The sequence below is a fragment of the Mastigoproctus giganteus genome, chromosome 7, assembly GCF_048544385.1.
Source record: "Mastigoproctus giganteus isolate SK-2022 chromosome 7, ASM4854438v1, whole genome shotgun sequence".
Classification (NCBI taxonomy): domain Eukaryota; kingdom Metazoa; phylum Arthropoda; class Arachnida; order Uropygi; family Thelyphonidae; genus Mastigoproctus; species Mastigoproctus giganteus.
Genome location: NC_143581.1, coordinates 172,235,841 through 172,255,748, shown reverse-complemented (window position 1 = coordinate 172,255,748; position 19,908 = coordinate 172,235,841). Strand labels below are relative to the sequence as shown.

The window sequence follows — 19,908 nt, the reverse complement described above, 5'->3', positions numbered from 1 at the left end:
TACTGAACCTGTTTTTTTTTTTTTATTTTTTGTAGGGACTATTTGGCAACTCCTTCATTTAGTGGAAAATTTACTTTTAGGAGTCATATAGTTGAACATCCATGTTTCATCATTGGTAACAATGCAATTGATAACATGGGTTCATTTCCACCCTTCTTTTTCGCTCCTTGCAGATTTCTTGAAGGTGAATCTTTTGGTCTTGATTCAACAATTTGGATAAATTTAAACTGATACTGAATGCATGGCAAGGTTTTGAGTCAGAATCATCTGGCACAATCTAAAGAAGATTCCCAGCTTGTGAACAATTTCCTGGATGGTTATTCCCTGATCAAAATAATATTTTCATGCACTTTAGCAACCAATTTGTTATTATTATATTAATACCACTCTTATACCATATGAAATTAATAATATAGTTTATTTAAAAATAACTAAATGCACAAGGCATAATACGTTAAGAGTAAGAGTTTAATATCTATATAACATTGGTGTAGATACACCATAGATAACTCTTAAGAAACCACTACCATAGTAGATTCTTAAGAGTTATCTATGGCGTACCTACACCGATATTATATAAATATAGTTTATTAGGCTGTTTGCCTACATTACATTAAAGTGACGTTTCGGATTCGGGTATCTTACCGATACCAATCATTAGCATTAGCATTAGCATTTGTAGAGGCATTTGATGCAAGAAAGCAAGCTTATGCAGCATCAGCCAAAAAAAAAAACAAAAAAAAACCCACTTCCACTTCACACCTCTGTTCGTTCAAAATACCTGTCCAGCTGAGCCTTAAACTTATTTAGGCTATCAACCTCCACCACAAGGGATGGAAGTCTGTTCCACCAACCAACCACCCGCTGGCTAAAGGCAAATTTCCGCACGTCTATCCTACATCTGTCCTTCCTCAATTTGAATTTATGCCCTCTCAGGTGATTATTCTGAGCTAGAGGAAGAATCCCATCAGCATTGAGCATGCTCAAACCATTCAAGGCTTTATACACCTATATCAGATCACCTCGCTGGTGCCTAGTCTCCAGACACTGTAATTTGCAAAACTTAAGCCTTTCTTCGTAAGAGTACCCCTTTGTTCCATTCACTAATCTTGTTGCCCTTCTCTGTACTCGTTCCAGCAGCTCTACATCCTTCTTGAAATGAGGCCTCCAGACCTGTATACAGTACTCTAGGTGTGGCCTGACCATTGCCTTATACAAGGGAATAATCACCTCCTTATCCCTGCTGGAAAAATTCCTGTATATCATTGAAAATACTCCATGAGCTACTCTTGCAGCCCGTCTGCACTGCTCAGAGAACTTCATATCTGCCTGCACAACCACCCCCAAGTCCCTTTCATTCTCTACCACTGTCAGTGTAGTACAACAGAGTTGATACGTTGCTCTGGGGTTGCTGTTTCCCATGTGTAGTACTTTACATTTGTCAATGTTAAACTTCATTTGCCACCTCTCAGCCCATCTGCTCAACCTTTCCAGATCCTGTTGCAGCAGCATAGTGTCAGTAGTGTCCTTGACAACCCTGCCAACCTTTGTATCGTCTGCAAACTTGGACATTAAGCTTGATATACCATCATCAATATCATTTATAAATACAGAAAACAATAATGGACCCAACACTGAGCCCTGAGGGACTCCACTAATAACATTAGTCCACGATGAGCAGTGTCCATTGATTACCACTCTCTGTCTTCTCCCCCTCAACCACCCCTTTATCCATAGCAGCAATTTGCCTACAATGCCACACTGCTCCAATTTGTCTAGCAGTCTTCCATGTGCAACAGTATCAAAAGCCTTTCTAAGATCCAAGTATATAATATCAAAGCTATTCCCTGCATCCAGTTCTTTTGTGACTGCATCATAATATCCAATCAAATTGGTCAGGCAAGACTTCCCCTTAACAAAACCATGCTGTGTCCGAGCTATAACTGAAGTCTTGTCTAAACGATCCTGCAGTGCCTCCATTAACTTTCCTGGAACAGAAGTTAAGCTCACAGGTCTATAATTACTTGTGTCAGCCTTTGATCCTCCTTTGTGAATTGGGGTCACATTTGCACATTTCCAGTCTATGGGTACCTCCCCTGAGTCCAAGGAAGCTCTCATAATTATGGCTAAGGGTTTGCTTACTTCCTTTGCTGCCTCCTTTAATATAACTGGATAGATCCCATCCACCCCGGGTGCCTTTCTTGTGTTTATCTTCAACAGTTTCTTCTCCACTTTACTACCAGTTATTTCAAGATTCTGTAGCTTACTGCTAGAGTTGAATACACCTCTGGCATTCCCCTCGCTGAATAACTCCTCATGTGTGAATGGCAATGCAAAATATTCATTTAGTTTGTTAGCTACCTGAGCAGGGTCATCAACAGTTGACCCATCAATATCAAGTGGACCAATCTGATTCGTCCCCTTCCTTCTAGAGTTTACATAAGTAAAGAACTCTTTGCTGTTTTTCTTTGCATCCCTTGCCAAGGATTTCTCGTAATCTGCCTTCGCCTGCCTAACCTCCTTTGTAACTTGGTTGCATATCAACTTGTATCTATCATAGGCTTCTGTGTCATGTGTTAATTTGTAAGTATCCCATGCATTCTTCTTCTCTGCCATATGCCTCATTAGTTCATCTGACATCCATTTTGGCCTAAACCTTGAACAATATTTCTTAGTTGTTATGTAAAGCCTAGTAGCTTCCAAGATTAATTCTTTGAATGCTTCCCATTTTGAATTTGCTGTTGGTAACATCATCAGTTGGTCCCACTGTATAGAATTTAAATACTGTCTCAGTCCATTGTAGTCGCCTTTACGGAAGCAATAACCCTTTCCTTTACCCCTAATGGTAGTTACCTCTTTGAGTAAATCCCACTTCAGCACACTGTGGTCACTGCCACCTAGTGGTTCATTTATCTGCAGATTCTTAATGCATGAAGAATCACTGCTGATAATCAAATCAAGAGTATTACTGCCTCTAGTTGCTTCCCGAACATGCTGATGTAGAAAACAATCATCCAATAAATCCACAAAAGCCCTGCTAGTGTGTGAGTGACCAGCCCCCAAATTCCAGTCAATATCTGGGAAATTAAAATCTCCCATTATAAGACTCTCTGATTTACTGGCCCACTCTATTTCCCTGTACAGTTCCTTATTATACTCATCAGAGTCATTAGGCCTATAGCACACTCCTACTCTCAATTTTGATCTCCCAATGCTTATGTCACACCAAACTGACTCAACACTGCACTGTCCAGTGATGTCGACTGGCTTCACTTCCTTGGTTTTTATGTGTTTCTTAACTAATAGCATAACCCCTCCCCCCTTCCTATCCTGTCTGTCCTTTCTGTAGACGTTGTACTCCCCAAATTCCAGTTCTGCATCCCTTATATCTGTGTGACACCACGTCTCTGATATCCCAACAATATCTGCCTTTGATGTTTTGAGCAATACCTCAAATTCATCAAATTTATTTACTAAACTCCTAGCATTGGTGTACACGCAAGTATACCTGCACCTGTTTCTATTCTTAGCTACCCTAACACAACCCATGTGTTTACTTGTACCGCAATGGCTCCCAGCAGTCTCTGAAATATCATGCATCTTGTTTTTCAGGCTTCTGCTCATTCTAATAGAAGCAGTGCAAGAATCTCTTTCACCTCTGCCAGTGGCTACTGTCAATCTATTGGTCTTTGTCTCCCCCCAAGCTAGCAGTTTTCCGACCCACCTAACACTGCCTCGATAGCATCAGCAAATATTCTTGCACCCTTTCTATTTAAGTGTATCCCATCCCTGTAAAAGCAATCTCTCCTGTTAACAAGTACAGTCCAGGCTGAAAAAAATTCTACCCCTTGAGCCTTGCACAATCTTTCCAGGGCCGAATTGATCGACAAGGCTCTCAACATATACTCCCTCCTATCGTATCTGGGCAGAATTGCAGACACTTTCAAATTCAAGACCATGCTATGGGGCGCATGGTCTAATAAAACAGAAAAAGTTACAAATTTTGAATATTTTAGAATATTATAGTTACAATTACCAATATTACAATTACCAAATTTTTACCATTATAATTACCAATATTACAATTACAGTTACAACTATCAGTATTACAAATTATGATTCTTAAGTTTTGAATTACAATAAAAAACAGGAAATCCAAGGTAAATACAAAAGAGATTTAATTCTTACCTACTGACAGACTATTCTTGCCGAAGCTCCCAGAAACCTGATGTGCATACAGGCAAGAGGTGCTGCCAGCAGTTAATTTGTAGGTGAGTGGTTAATTCCATTAGCCAATAGGATAATGCCAAGCTTTTATCCTGGATCCGGGGTTATTGAGTAGTGGGAGCCTGGGGTGGCCTTTTTTTTTTTTGTGAAAACGCCAAACATGAGAGGTATTAGAACCTATATTACTTAGTACTGTGCTTGGGTTGGAGGTTGAGAAGACTAAAGAAGATATTTGTTGACATTAGACTTGAACTTCTGTAGATTGTAATTTTTCAGGAAATACGTATGAAGGAAGGTTGTTCCAGAAAACGGCAGTTGAATGAATAAACGAGGAAGATGAAAAGTTGGTTCTGTGAGTTTGAATTTGGACAGTAAATGGATTTTGGCTGGTGGCGGCACATGTTCAGACTGTTTTGAATGAGAGAGTGGGAATTATAGAAGCCAGTTCAGAAGAACAGTACCCATGGAATTATCTGTAGAAAAGGCATGCAGCAGAAACACAACATGTATGAGACAGCAAGTGGAGTGACTCTGTTAGAGAGGAGTCATTAATTAATCTAACTGCTCTCTTCTGAATGGAATCTAGAAGCCTGAGAGAGGTTTTGTGGGCACTGCCCCAGATGTGGGAACAATATTCCATGATATGGCAGATTTGCGATTTGTTCAGAGTGAACAGCTGTTTGAAAGAAAAGTAACGCTGAGAGCCAAAGAGAAAACTAAGTTTTTAAATGCACACAAAGCAATATTTGTAATGTGCTTGTGCCAAGAGAGTTTAGAAGTCAGGGTAATCCCCAAAAGAGATATATCATTTTGCCTAGAAATCCAAGTGTCACCAAAGATAAGCATAGGGGCAGAAGGTTCCTTTTTGTGAGATATAAGACAAGACTGAGTTTTGGAAGGATTCAAATCAACTAAGTTGTTTTTGCCCCACTGGAGAATTGCCTGGCATTTAAGGAATTGGTAGCGAATATTGGAGAAGTTAAGCTGATTCAGCAGGGCAAGGTTTCTCAAAATGGAAAGTGGAATGCAGTGTGCTATCATCTCCAAAACTATGGATAGGATTTCCATTCAATGGAAGAAGGTCATTAATATACAAGAGAAAAAGAGTGGGGGAAAGAACTGAACCTTGGGGGACACCAACATTAGTGGAGAAGTTAGAAGACAGAGAGCCATCTACCATCACCCTCAGTGAGTGATCTGAGAGAAAACTGGATAACCAATTACAAAAAACAGTTGGCAAACCATAAGATGGAAGCTTGTTTTGAAGACCTTTATGCCAAACATGATCGAAAGCCTTTCAGATGTCAAGAGCAACTGCTTGTGTTTCACCCAACTTTTCCATTGAATTTGTCCATAAATGGGTAACATAAGCCAGAATATCACCAATGGATCGACACTGACGGAATCCATACTGGTGATCATTGATCAGACAGAAGGTTTCTAGGTAGTTTAAGAGTTGATGGTTAATTGATTTCTCCATTACTTTAGAAAGACTACTCTTTCCAAAGAGAAGATTGGTTTGGTTTGGATTTTATTGGCGCATTAGCAACTAAGGCTATAATTCGCCAAGCTAAAGAGAAGAATTACATCTGAGAATTACATGAGAGGAGAATTAAATATGAGCAAATGTTGACATAAGAAGTTTTGAAACAGTAATCCGACTGAGGAATGGACGAAAAGAAATCTCACAGATCATCCCATTGTGCATGGGACGATAATTGTATGGGAGGAATTAGCATTAGCATTAGCAGAGGCATACGATGCAAGAAAGCAAGCTTATGCAGCATCAGCCAAAAAAAAAAAAAAAAAAATTCCACTTCACCCCTCCATTCGTTCGAAATACCTGTCCAGCTGAGCCTTAAATTTATTTAGGCTATCAAATTCCACGGCAAGGGATGGAAGTCTGTTCCACCAACCAACCACCCACTGGCTAAAGGCAAATTTCCGCACATCTATCCTACATCTGTCTTTCCTGAATTTGAATTTATGTCCTAACAGGTGATTATTCTGAGCAAGAGGCAGAATCCCATCATCATCGAGCATGCTCAAACCATTCAAGGCTTTGTACACCTCTATCAGATCACCTCGCCGGTGCCTAGTTTCCAGACACTGTAATTTGCAAAACTTAAGCCTTTCTTCGTAAGAGCACCCCTTTGTTCCATTCACTAATCTTGTTGCCCTTCTCTGTACTCGTTCCAGCAGTTCTATATCCTTCTTGAAATGAGGCCTCCAGACCAGTATATAGTCCTCTAGTTGTGGCCTGACCATTGCCTTATACAAGGGAATAATCACCTCCTTATCCCTGCTAGAAAAATTCCTGTATATCATTGACAATATACTATGAGCTACTCTTGCAGCTCGTCTGCACTGCTCAGAGAACTTCATATCTGCCTGCACAACCACCCCCAGGTCCATTTCATTCTCTACCACTGTCAGTGTAGTACCACAGAGTTGATACATTGCTCTGGGGTTGCTGTTTCCCATATGTAGTACTTTACATTTGTCAATGTTAAACTTCATTTGCCACCTCTCAGCCCATCTGCTCAACCTTTCCAGATCCTGTTGCAGCAGCATAGTGTCAGTAGTGTCCTTGACAACCCTGCCAACCTTCGTATCATCTGCAAACTTGGACATTAAGCCTGATATACCATCATTAATATCATTTATAAATACAGAAAACAACAATGGCCCCAACACTTAACCCTGGGGGACTTCACTAATAACATTAATCCACGAAGAGCAGTGTCCATTGATTACCTCTTTCTGTCTTCTCCCACTCAACCATCCCTTTATCCATAGCAGCAATTTGCCTCCAGTGCCACACTGCTCCAATTTGGGCAGCAGTCTTCCATGTGCAACAGTATCAAGGCCTTTCTAAGATCCAAATATATAATATCAAAGTTATTCTTTGCATCCAGTTCCTTTGTGACTACATCATAGTATCCAATCAAATTAGTCAGACAACACTTCCCCTTAACAAAACCATGCTGTGTCCAAGCTATAACTGAAGTCTTGTCTAGATGATCCTGCAATGCTTCTTTAACCAGTGCCTCCATTAATTTCCCTGGAACAGATGTTAAACTAACAGGTCTGTAATTACCTGTGTCTCCCTTTGATCCTCCTTTGTGAATTGGGGTCACATTTGCACATCTCCAGTCCATGGGTACCTCCCCTGAGTCCAGGGAAGCTCTCATAATTATGGTTATGGGTTTGCTTACTTCCTATGCCATCTCCTTTAATATAACTGGATAGATCCCATCCACCCCAGGTGCCTTTCTTGTGTTTATCTTAAACAATTTCTCTTCCACTTTACTCTCAGTTATTACAAGATTATCTAGCTTACTGCTAGAGTTGAATACACCTCTGGCATTTCACTCCGTGAATAACTCCTCATGTGTGAATGTATATTCAAAATATTCATTTAGTTTGTTAGCTACCTGAGCAGGATCATCAACAGTTGAACCATCGATATCAAGTGGACCAATCTGATTCATCCCCTTCCTTCTAGAGTTTACATAAGTAAAGAACGCTTTGCTGTTTTTCTTTACATCCTTTGCCAAAGATTTCTCGTAATCTGCCTTTGCCTGCCTTACCTCCATTGTAACTTGGTTACAGACCAGCTTGTATCTATCATAGGCTTCTGTGTCACGTGTTAATTTAAAGTATCCCATGCATTTTTCTTCTCTGTCACATGTCTAATTAGTTAATCTGACATCCATTTAGGCCTAAATCTTGAACAATATTTCTTAGTTATGTAAAGCCTAGTAGCTTCCAAGATAAGTTCTTTGAATGCTTCCCATTTTGAATTTGGTGTTGGTAACATCATCAGTTGGTCCCACCGTACAGAATTGAAATACTGTCTCAGACCACCGTAGTCACCTTTACGAAAGCAAAAACCCTTCCCTTTACCCCTGATGGTAGTTACCTCTTTGAGTAAATCCCACTTCAGCACACTGTGATCACTTCCACCTAGTGGTTCCTTTATCTGCAGATTCATGATGCATGAACAATCACTGCTGATAATCAGATTAAGGGTATTACTCCCTCTAGTTGCCTCCCGAACATGCTGCTGTAGAAAACATTCATCCAATAAATCTACAAAAGCCTTTCTAGTGTGTGAGTGACCAACCCACAAATTCCAGTCAATCTTTAGGAATTTAAAATCCCTCATTATAAGACACTCTGATTTACTGGCCCACTCTATTTCTCTGCACAATTGCTCATTATACTCATCAGATTCATTTGGCCTATAACACACACCTACTCTCATTTTTCCTTTTCCAGTGCTTATGTCACACCAAACAGACTCAACATTGCATTGTACACCAACATCAATTGGATGCACTTCCTTAGATTTTATGTGTTTCTTAACTAACAGCATAACCCCTCCTCCCTTTCTGTCCTGTCTATCCTTTCTGTACTCCCCAAATTCCAGTTCTGCACTGCTTATATTCGTGTGAAACCATGTGTCTGATATCCCAACAATATCTGCCTTTAATGTCTTGACTAGCACTTCAAGCTCATCGAATTTATTAACTATACTCCTAGCATTGGTGTACATGCAAGTATACATGCACCTGTTTCTACTCTTAGTTACCCTAACACAGCCCATGTATTTACTTGTTCCACTATGACTTCCAGAAGTCCTGGAAATCCCCATTACCTTGCTTTCCAGGCTGCTGCTCAATTGCATTTCAATAGAAGTACTGCAAGAATCACTTTTACCTCTGCCAGCGGCTACTGTTAATCTATTGGTCCGTGTATCCCCCCCCCAAGCTAGCAGTTTTCCGACCCACCTAACTCTGCCTCGATAGCATCAGCAAATATTCTTGCACCCTTGCTATTTAAGTGTATCCCATCCCTGTAGAAGCAGTCTCTCCTGTTAGCAAGCACAGACCAGGCTGAAAAAAATTCGACCCCTTGAGCCTTGCATAATCTCTCCAGGGCCGAATTGATCGACAAGGCTCTCATCATATACTCCCTCCTATCGTGTCTGGGCAGAATTGCAGACACTTTCAAATTCGGCCCTAAAACACGGCTTTTTTTCAGCATTGACTTATACTTGTTAAGTAATTCCGCCGGTCTCCTTTAGTGCTAACGTTTATAAGAATATCACCCTTTGGCCCTTAGAAGATGATATCTGCTCTACAATGTCATCAATCTTTGCCCCTGGCAGACATACCCTGGTCCTGTTCCATCTATTCTTTTTGCACAATATGTTCCCTGGTTTCCTGACAATAGAGTAACCTACAACAACTAGTTCCTTTGGAACCAGCGCATTCTGCCTTGGGGTTTGCCACTGTGTTGCTTGATGTTCAAGTGCAAGCTCTTGCATTGATCCATATTACATCAGTGCCATCTGTGACAGTGTCATAATTTTAATATTATCTAATATGTTTTCAGTGCATGCAGTCACACTCATCTGACCTAGTGCTAGCAGAGTGGCATCTGGTTAAAGACAGTGTCTGTGCTGTACTTTCAGATATCGTTGGCAATGATATTTTTAAAGTGTTTACCTATGGCTGCACTGACACTGGTAACACAGTCACTTACCAGAGCAGGAATGTGTGTATGGTAGTAGTAGTAGTAGTAGTGGCATGTGATGCAAGAAAGCAAGTGTATGAGCTTATGCAGCATCAGCCAAAAAAAAAAAAAAAAAAATCACACCATTCCCTCCAAATGCCTGTCCAGTTTCTCCTTAACCTGTCAACTTCCACAACGACAGATGGAAGTTTGTTCCAGCAATTAACCACCCACTGGCTAAAGGCAAATTTCCGCACATCTATTCTATATCTGTCTTTTCTTAATTTGAATTTATGCCCCCTTAGGTTCGTAATCTGAACAAGTGGAAGGATCCCATCAGAATTCAGCGTGCTCAACCCATTCAAGGCCTTATATACTTCAATCAGATCACCGCGCAGGTGCCTAGTCTCCAGCCACTGCAATTTGCAGAACTTAAGCCTGTCTTGGTAAGAGGATCCCTTCATTCCCCTCACCAATCTTGTTTCCCTTCTCTGTACACGCTCAAGTAAATCTACATCCTTCCTAAAATGAGGTCTCCAGACCTGTACGCAGTACTCAAGGCATGGCCTGACCATTGCCTTATACAGAGGGACAATCACCTCCTTCTCCCTGCTAGCAAAATTCCTATATATCATTGACAAAACCCCATGACCTGCCCTGGCAGCCTGTCTGCATTGCTCAGAAAACTTCATATCTGACTGCACAATTACTCCCAGGTCTTTTTCATTTTGTGTCACCTTAAGTGTAGTACCACACAGTTGGTACGTTTCTCTGGGGTTACTTCTACCCATATGCAGTACTTTGCATTTGTCAAGGTTAAACTTCAGTTTCCACTTCTTAGCCCATTTGAATTATATAGATCCTGTTGCAGTAGCACATTGCCATTACTGTCATTAACAACCCTGCCAACCTTTGTATCATCTGCAAACTTTGACATTAAGCCTGATATACCTTCATCAATATCATTGATAAATATACAAAACAGTGGACCTAACACCAAACTCTGTGGGACTCCACTAATAACATTAATCCATGAAGAGCAGGACCCATTAATTACCACCCTCTGTCTTCTCCCACTTAACCATCCTTTTATCCATTTTAGCAACTTACCCTTAATACCATTCTGCTCCAATTTGTACAATATTCTCCATGAGCAACAGTGTCAAAAGCTTTCCTGAAATCCAAATATATGATATCAAAATTATTTTTTGCATCCAGTTCCTTTGTAACCACATCATAATATCCTATCAAATTTGTCAGACAAGAGTTTCCCTTAACAAACTCATGCTGTGTCTGAATTATTGCTGCAGTCTTGTCTAGATGATTCTGCAATGCATCTTTAACCAGTGACTCCATTATTTTACCCGTAACAGAAGTTAAACTAACTGGTCTGTAATTACTCGTGTCACTCTTCGATCCCCCTTTGTGAATTGGGGATACATTTGCACATCTCCAGTCCGTGGGGACCTCCCCTGAATCCAAGGATGCTCTCATAATTATGGCTAAGGGTTTGCTTAGTTGCTTTGCCACCTCCTTTAATATAACTGGATAGATCCCATCCATCCCAGTTGGTATCTGATACATTCCTTCTGTGAATTTGCAAGTGCATAGTTATTTCTATAAATCATTTAGTTATTCAGTTTTATTTTTTAGTTAAATGGGTACTTAGTTATTTTTATTTTAACCATGGATGATGAGAAACTTATAGAACTTGTTCATTCAAACATAGAACTGTATTAATTTGTTGCATCTTAAGATGAAGTTGCTATCACGTCCTTAATTGCAGTTTTAAATAGAAAATTTGGAAACAAATGTATTGACAATATGGTTTTCATAAACACAGTTATTGACCATTATGACCAATTTGCCAACCAAGAAAATCGCTAAGTTCAGTATTTCTCCAATCATCAAATTTAATAAATAAATAAATGCTATAACAAGGGTCTTTCCTTAGAGAGAGAGCACAGAAGGCACTGGGTGATACAGGCACTGTATAGTAATGCGTAAGTCAACCCAGATTTGTGATATTTTGCTGTATATGAATTAACAAGTGAAGTTTTTCTCCAGCTTTATTTTTTGTAAATCCAAAATGCTATTTGTTTATGGATTTGTTTTTAATTGGTTTGTGTGTGTGTATTTTTAGGAATAATTTACAATGCTGTTCTTCCCCTTATTAAATTGTAGGAGAAACTAAAAAAAAATCATCTCAAGCAAAGAAAACAGAAAGAGGAAAGTGGCTGAATGATCGTGATGAGGCTTGCTTTAGTGCTCCTGTAGACAAATACATACTAGAAAATGATTTTGACTTTGAAAAAAATCTTGCTTTGTTTGATAAGCAAGCAATATTTGAAGAAATTAGTGCACTTTCTAAGCCAGATGTTATAAGGTTAGTGGACTGTAACCGGAGATGCCAACCTAAATTCAGGTGTGACGAAAATATTTTAGTTGGTGAAGCTCCAGTATTACGTCAGATCACTGTGCCTCATAAACATGAAAAAGAATATGTAACTGGTAAGTGCATTTTATATTTTAGAATTTAAATTTAAATTTACATTTTAGAATTTAAATGCAAAAAATGGTAACTGATGTATTCTCTAAAAGGTAAACTAAAAAATGTATACTGATGTATGCCCATAATATATGAGTGCTAGCAGAACCATCTAGCATTGCCCAGGGAAAGATAGGCTTCACTTTTTCCTGCAAAGTTCAATGCATAAATGAAGAGCAGCCAAACAAAGAGAATGACAAAGAAATGCAATTTTTTTATTTATGATTTTATTTAATCTGCTTTTAAATTGATACCCAAAGCTATTTTGTAAATAATTTTTGGCTATATAAAACAAATGTAAAACTTGGATCAGTAGCTGTATCTGCATCATTAGGATTTGGATCATCTAGATTTGGACTCTGTATCATTAGAAAAATATGGATGACAAGAGAGTTTACAGTTTTAGTATTAGTAAAGACAGAAAGATGTAAGGAAGCTACTCTTTTGTTGAATAAATCAAAAAAAAAAAAAAAAAAAATGGCGAAGTAAAGAAAGCCAACGCAAGAACCACGGGAAACTTCAGGAAACTTTTAGTGGTCAAATGCGTTTCCAGTACCGCAGCTTCTCCCTGCATTCTCGATAAACAGATCATGCATGTTATCGGTAATGGCAGTAGAAGTCAATAACGATGTATTGATTAGTTTTTTCTCATTATTAAAAGCAGATTATTGAAGTTCATGAGTGTAATGCCTTCACGGCTGAAATTTACTTATGGGTACACCATCCAGACTGCCTTAGTCTTAGGGTGTTTATTCCCCTTCTCGCTGTTTTAACCTGATAGGAAAACGACTTCTACTGCAACTACCGATAACACGCACCGTCTGTAGAAGTAATTTTCATATTGACTCATGAATGGAAATGGAAATGCCCACGAACTCTGATAATCTGTTTCTAATAATAAGAAAAAACTAATCAATACATCGCTATCGACTTCTACTGCCACTACCAATAACACACATCATCTGTTTTACCGAGAATGCAGGGAGAAGCTGTGATACTGGAAATGCTTTTGACTGGTAAAAGTTTCCCGAAGTTTCCTGTGGTTATCTCGTTGGCTTTCTTTATCTTAGCCAAAAAAACTAACACTTGTTTATACAAACTGTGAAACTTGACCACTCTTTATGCTACAATATGTTGACCAAATGTTAACTTCTTGAGGTCTTATCTCCTTGTTTTCCACAATAGTTTCTATTTATGTCCTTGGTTTTTGTATCCCATTATAGTGTGAAAATTCTACAGTCAGATGAATCATCTATCTTTGGATCCTTTCAAACTAATACCTGTACCTGTTCAGTTTGGCCCTAACATCAGCCAGGTTATCTAAAGCTTTCCGCTCCAATTACACAAATCACAACATAATGGAATGATCTTGTCTGACAGACTGGTAAGGTATTATGAAGTAGACTCAAGCGAACTGGATGCAGGTAATAACTTGGATGTAATTTACATTTTAGAAAGAAAGGCTTTTGACAGCTTCATTGCACATAATCGACAATGCTCTGAGTTGGGTCCTTCAAGTTTCCTTGCTAGGGTCCTTGTTGATGATATTCCTGATGATATTAAGTTAGGTAGGGTTGTTAATAATGAGACCAAGGAATGGCTGTTATAACAACGTAGAGAAATTAAGCAACAAGTCTAAAAATATTAAGCTTTAATTCTAGTTAATCATTAACAATAATTTTAATATTAGTTAAATTATCAACTTAGGCATTAGCATACTCAACACTGTTTTGAAGATGAAAGGGATTCTGGGGTTGTACTATAATCCATTATTAAGTTTTCTTAATACTAAAGCAGTAGGGACATCACATGAGGCACCAGCAGTGCCATATGGGAATTTCACTGGCCTAGATAATGATGTAATTATCCCACTATACAAATCAGGCTACATCTTGAATACAAGTTTGTGAGCCTCATTTCAGGAATGTTATCAGCTTTCTTGAAAGGATACAAAAGACTAGTTATGGATACAAAAAGATATTCTTACAGGAAAAAATCTCAATTTTGTAAGATGGAAAGTTTTAAAACTGAGTACCTGCATTGGGGATGGGGGGTACGATCTGATTGATTGGTTTAAGGACTTAGAAGGGTTGAGCAAGCTCAGTGATGAATGTTTTCTCTTTCTTGAATGGCATAAGTTTTTATTTACGCCATCCCATAAATTCTCATTTTTCTTTAATTTTTATAATTCTATTATTAATTATTTTTTTGACAACAGATGTTATGTCTTTCTTCCTTGCATTAATCTACCATTTTACTACAATTGCTAATTAATATCTTTGAATATACTTGTCAAACATTTTTTACAGTATTAGAAACCTGGCTATAAAAAATAATGAACAGAAAAAATTATTTATTTAATTTTTTATTTATTCAATTTGAAATTCATTTATGAAAGCTTGAATGTATGTTACACGAATTCAGAAAATAAAAAAAAATCATTCTCAGAAATAGCATGCAAGCTGGAGGTGAGGAAAACGTGTTTAGAAGTAGTAGTAGTAGTAGTAGTGGCATGTGATGCAAGAAAGCAAATGTATGAACTTATGCAGCATCAGCCAAAAAAAAAAAAAAAAAAATCACACCATTCCCTCCAAATGCCTGTCCAGTTCCTCCTTAAATTTATTCAACCTATCAACTTCCACAACGACAGATGGAAGTTTGTTCCAGCAATTAACCACCCGCTGGCTAAAGGCAAATTTCCGCACATCTATTCTACATCTGTCTTTTCTTAATTTGAATTTATGCCCCCTTAGGTTCGTAATCTGAACAAGTGGAAGGATCCCATCAGAATTCAGCGTGTTCAACCCATTCAAGGCCTTATACACCTCAATCAGATCACTGCGCAGGTGCCTAGTCTCCAGCCACTGCAATTTGCAGAACTTAAGCCTCTCTTGGTAAGAGGATCCCTTCATTCCCCTCACCAATCTTGTTGCCCTTCTCTGTACACGCTCAAGTAAATCTACATCCTTCCTAAAATGAGGCCTCCAGACCTGTACGCAGTACTCAAGGCGTGGCCTGACCATTGCCTTATACAGAGGGATAATCACCTCCTTTTCCCTGCTAGCAAAATTCCTATATATCATTGACAAAACCCCATGACCTGCCCTGGCAGCCTGTCTGCATTGCTCAGAAAACTTCATATCTGACTGCACAATTACTCCCAGGTCTTTTTCATTTTCTACCACCTTAAGTGTAGTACCACACAGTTGGTACGTTTCTCTGGGGTTACTTCTACCCATATGCATTTGTCAAGGTTAAACTTCAGTTGCCACTTCTTAGCCCATCTGCCCAAATTATCCAGATCCTGTTGCAGTAGCACACTGCCATTACTGTCATTACCAACCCTGCCAACCTTTGTATCATCTGCAAACTTCGACATTAAGCCTGATATACCTTCATCAATATCATTGATAAATATACAAAACAACAGTGACCTAACACCGAACCCTGTGGGACTCCACTAATAACATTAGTCCAAGAAGAGCAGCACCCATTGATTACCACCCTCTGTCTTCTCGCACTTAACCATCCTTTTATCCATTGTAGCAACTTACCCTTAATACCATTCTGCTCCAATTTGTACAATAGTCTTCCATGCGCAACAGTGTCAAAAGCTTTCCTGAAATCCAAATATATGATATCAAAATTATTTTTTGCATCCAGTTCCTTTGTAACCACATCATAATAACCTATCAAATTTGTCAGACAAGACTTTCCCTTAACAAACCCATGCTGTGTTTGAATTATTGCTGCAGTCTTGTCTAGATGAATCTGTTGAAGTCAGTATTATACAATTTGGTGAGTCTCATGGAAAATGCTAGTTCTGTTTGCTTTATCAAAATGCAGAGTTCAATTTAAACAAATCTGTTGAAATGAGTAGTATTTGTCAGGAACATATACTATAGATGTCTTAACTGATTGAGATTAGAATGAAGTGGTACCAAAGATCACTATATGCCTCTTTTGTAGCTTCTGCAGAATAATAATTATCAACAACTTTGCACATAGTGGTAGAAGTAGTAGTAGGAGCCCGTCACCACCAAATACGGAGGATGCGGAAAGGTCAGGGAATGACCACCGCATATCCTGGAGCAATATGGCCTTAGTTGCTAATGCTCCTAAAAACCAAATAACAAACAAGCTGTTAAAATAATAATTTGAATTTGTATGCCCTGTGTATTCTTTTGTCTGCAGTATTGGGTGGTTTGTTTGCCACTGGGGCTAAAAAAACCTGAAGAATGTGTGGTAAGAAAATATACTACAATACGATACCACATGTTAAGATTAAGATATTTATTGATATGTTACAATGAATGATAAATAAATAAATGATCTTTATTATCCACTAAAGAGGTGCCAGGGCCTTACAGTAGGACACATTTGAAAACAGAGAACATAGGTAACTTAAATAGAAAGTAACAGAAACTGATATAATGAATAGATAATTTATAAGACATGTAGACTGCTGTACGACATTCTTGAAAGGTGATCTGATCTTACAGAAGGTGTTCAACACATTTTAGTAGAAATATTAACAAATATTTTATAAAAAGAATTATAGAATCACAGTCAGGAAACTGTTTCAACATTGGCATCCAACCCATCTTGTTGTTGACAATTTTAAATCCTCAATACATACACTCTATATAACCTCAATTAATAGATAACAGAGCAGCAAAGACTCAATACGTTGTACGTTATAAATCAATTAGTTAAGAAATGGAGGAATCACCTCAATGATGTGTTGTAGAACAATTCAGTGCTGATACTCTCCATTGTTGGATAACTATACAAATAGTTTACATATATTCCACACCCTTGTAGACAAAATCAATGATCCAGTGCACCCTGGAATCGGAAGCTCGCGAAGCCCAAGCCCGACCTCAAAATACATTGAATCACCAACCCTAATCTTTGAGTGAGAGAATACAATACGTCCATATTTTAAAAAAAATTTAAATGCTTTGAAACCAAATAAATAATGAATCCATACTTTGAACACTTAAAAAACTAATATTAAAACATAAAAAACATTGATTCCTCTGAAGCATTGGGAAACTAAAGAATTTTGCTACTTCCCTGAAGCAGACGGGGCTTTTCGACCAGGGTCGTGATCACAGGAAAGTGAAACTGTGGGGTGTGCGACGGAATTTTATAGCATGGAGATTAGTTGCAATCCTGACGCATGCGTGTGAAGGACTATGAATCCACACTATGAATATACATTTTGAAAGTATATTGTCCAGATATCTACCATAGAAATGCAGAAATACAAACATTAAGAAACAGATTTCAAAATAGAGGTTTCCTCCTATAAATGAAATAAGGTTACAAACAAAAAACAGATTACATAATACCTCTCCAGTTATCAACAATAATAATGTTAAGAAATATTTTATTGCTTTACCGTATATTGAACAATGGTTCAAACAACTAAATGGTATTTTCAAAGACACACAATTCAAAATCATAACTAAACCCACAACGAAACTACATGCTGCCCTTAAAAACCATAAAGTCTAATCCTCTTCCACATTCCAGTTAAATGATTTAGTCTACAATGTATCTTGCAAGGATTGCAACTCCTCATACCAGGGATCAACTCGTACACTCAATATCAGAATGTGACAACATTCAACCTCTGTCCTTTCATCCCGCTCCTTGGCTTCAGAACTCGCATTCCGTGTGATCAGTGGAGGCCACTCCTTTCTATTCAACAAAGCAAAAATTCTCAGCATCCAACATGATTACACCAAACTTAATTTCGGAGACGCTTGAAATTAAATTGCATCAAAATTCAGTCAATGCATGTTGCCCCTACCCCATCTAAGATACATGGTCCTTCACGTGCATGCACTGCGAGTGCAACTAATCTCCATGCTATAAAATTCTGTCGCAACACCCTGTGGTTTCACTTTCTTGTGATCGTGACCCCGGTCGAAAAGCCTCGTCAGCTTCAGGGAAGTAACAAAATTCTTTAGTTTCCTAATGTTTCAGAGGAGTCTTAATGTTTTAATTTTAGTTTTTAAAGTGTTAAAAGTATGGATTCATTATTTATTTGGTTTCAAAGCATTTAAATTGTTTTTAAAATACGGACGAATTGTATTCTATCACTCAAAGATTAGGGTTGGTGATTCGATGTATTTTGGGGTCCGCGAGCCTCTGATTCTGGGGTGCATTGGATTGTTGGTTTATGTCTACGAGGGTGTGGAATACATGTAAACTATTTGTATAGTTATCAAACAACGGAAAGTATCAACACTAAAGTGTTCTACAAGACATCATAGAGGTAATTCCTCCATTTCTTAACTAATATAACCTCAATACATACACTTAATATAAAATTGGCCATGTTTCAAGGTAATTGTTATGGCAAGAATCTTTGAGTCAGTTATTTTTAAAAAGTTAAGTTTATTTTTATAGCCTTTTGTCCATGAATTTCATTTTTTTTTTATATCTATCAGATCTACAGCCTCAAACTTAGATCTGTTCTCACATTTTATTTGTGTGAATTTGGACTTTGGTCATCAGATCAGCTCTATATTTTTAGTATTACTCACGCTTTTAATTCTCTTCATCCAGCAATTTTGATTAATGTGGAGGGTCAGCACCTTTGTTAAATTACATTTTAAATCTGTCATCTGATTGACTTGTCAAAGTAGTCATTGAAGGCATCTTGTCCTTTACATTTACTTCTTCATGTGGTGTCCCTCAGGGTTATCCTTTGGAACCTTTGTTATTCCTTATTTACCTTAGTGATTTATCCGCTGTGCTTCAGTCTGCGAAAGTTAATTGGCAGTTGTTTTATTGATGATTTGAAAATTTATCAGATGACTTATTTTCATCTGGTAAATTTTCAAAATTGTCTGCTGCATGGTTGATGCAGTCTGTTTTAGGTAGTATTTCAATCTGGCTTGAAGAGTAAAATCTAAGTAAAATAATATGACATTAAATCTGAGGAAATGGAAGTAATGCAGGCTCTATCCTAAGTGCTGCAGCAAATTGTCAATACTATTTGATTATTTAGTTTCAGGAGCATCCATTGAATCTAATGACCAATTTAAAGACCTCAGCATTATATCAGTTGCTACGAGAGTACTGGCGTGAGGTCAAAGAATTTTGAGCTCTTAAGAACAGATAAGTTATTTGATATAATTTTTACCGTATTTTTGATTAATCAACATGTTAAATTGTGTTTGATAAATAGTCAAACACAATTTAATAGTCTTTGGCATACTTTAATGGTCTTTGGCATACTTTAATGGTCTTAGGCATGTTCGTTAGCTTATTTTTAAATTTAGCTAGTGATTTTGGAAATTACAATTTATTATTCATATTGCGATTGTATCACTGCTTTGGCATGAATATCGTAACACGTAACTAGTAGTTCAATGAAATAGTAAGATCTAATTGTGATAAATAAGCAGTATGAAGGTTGATTTCACTCGTTAGACATATTTTTTACTTTTTTAATAAGGATATAGCTAATTTAAAACTGCGATCGTAATGTTATAGCATAATGTATATCTTTAACTTAGTAGCGCAAGGTATAATGTAAAACTTGATAGCGTAATACATATCACTGTATTTAGGAATCTGTTAGTTTAGTG

The 19,908-nt window shown here is 37.9% G+C and overlaps 1 protein-coding gene across 1 annotated transcript in view; it reads left to right on the top strand.

The window, feature by feature from the left end:
- Edc3 (Enhancer of mRNA-decapping protein 3) overlaps positions 1–19,908 on the top strand; it is a 169,191-nt gene that overhangs the window by 53,042 nt on the left and 96,241 nt on the right. The window contains exon 4 of the mRNA XM_090378479.1: positions 11,935–12,261. Within this exon, the coding sequence (XP_090234605.1) occupies positions 11,935–12,261 (327 nt within the window). The remainder of the gene's footprint in view (positions 1–11,934; positions 12,262–19,908) is intronic.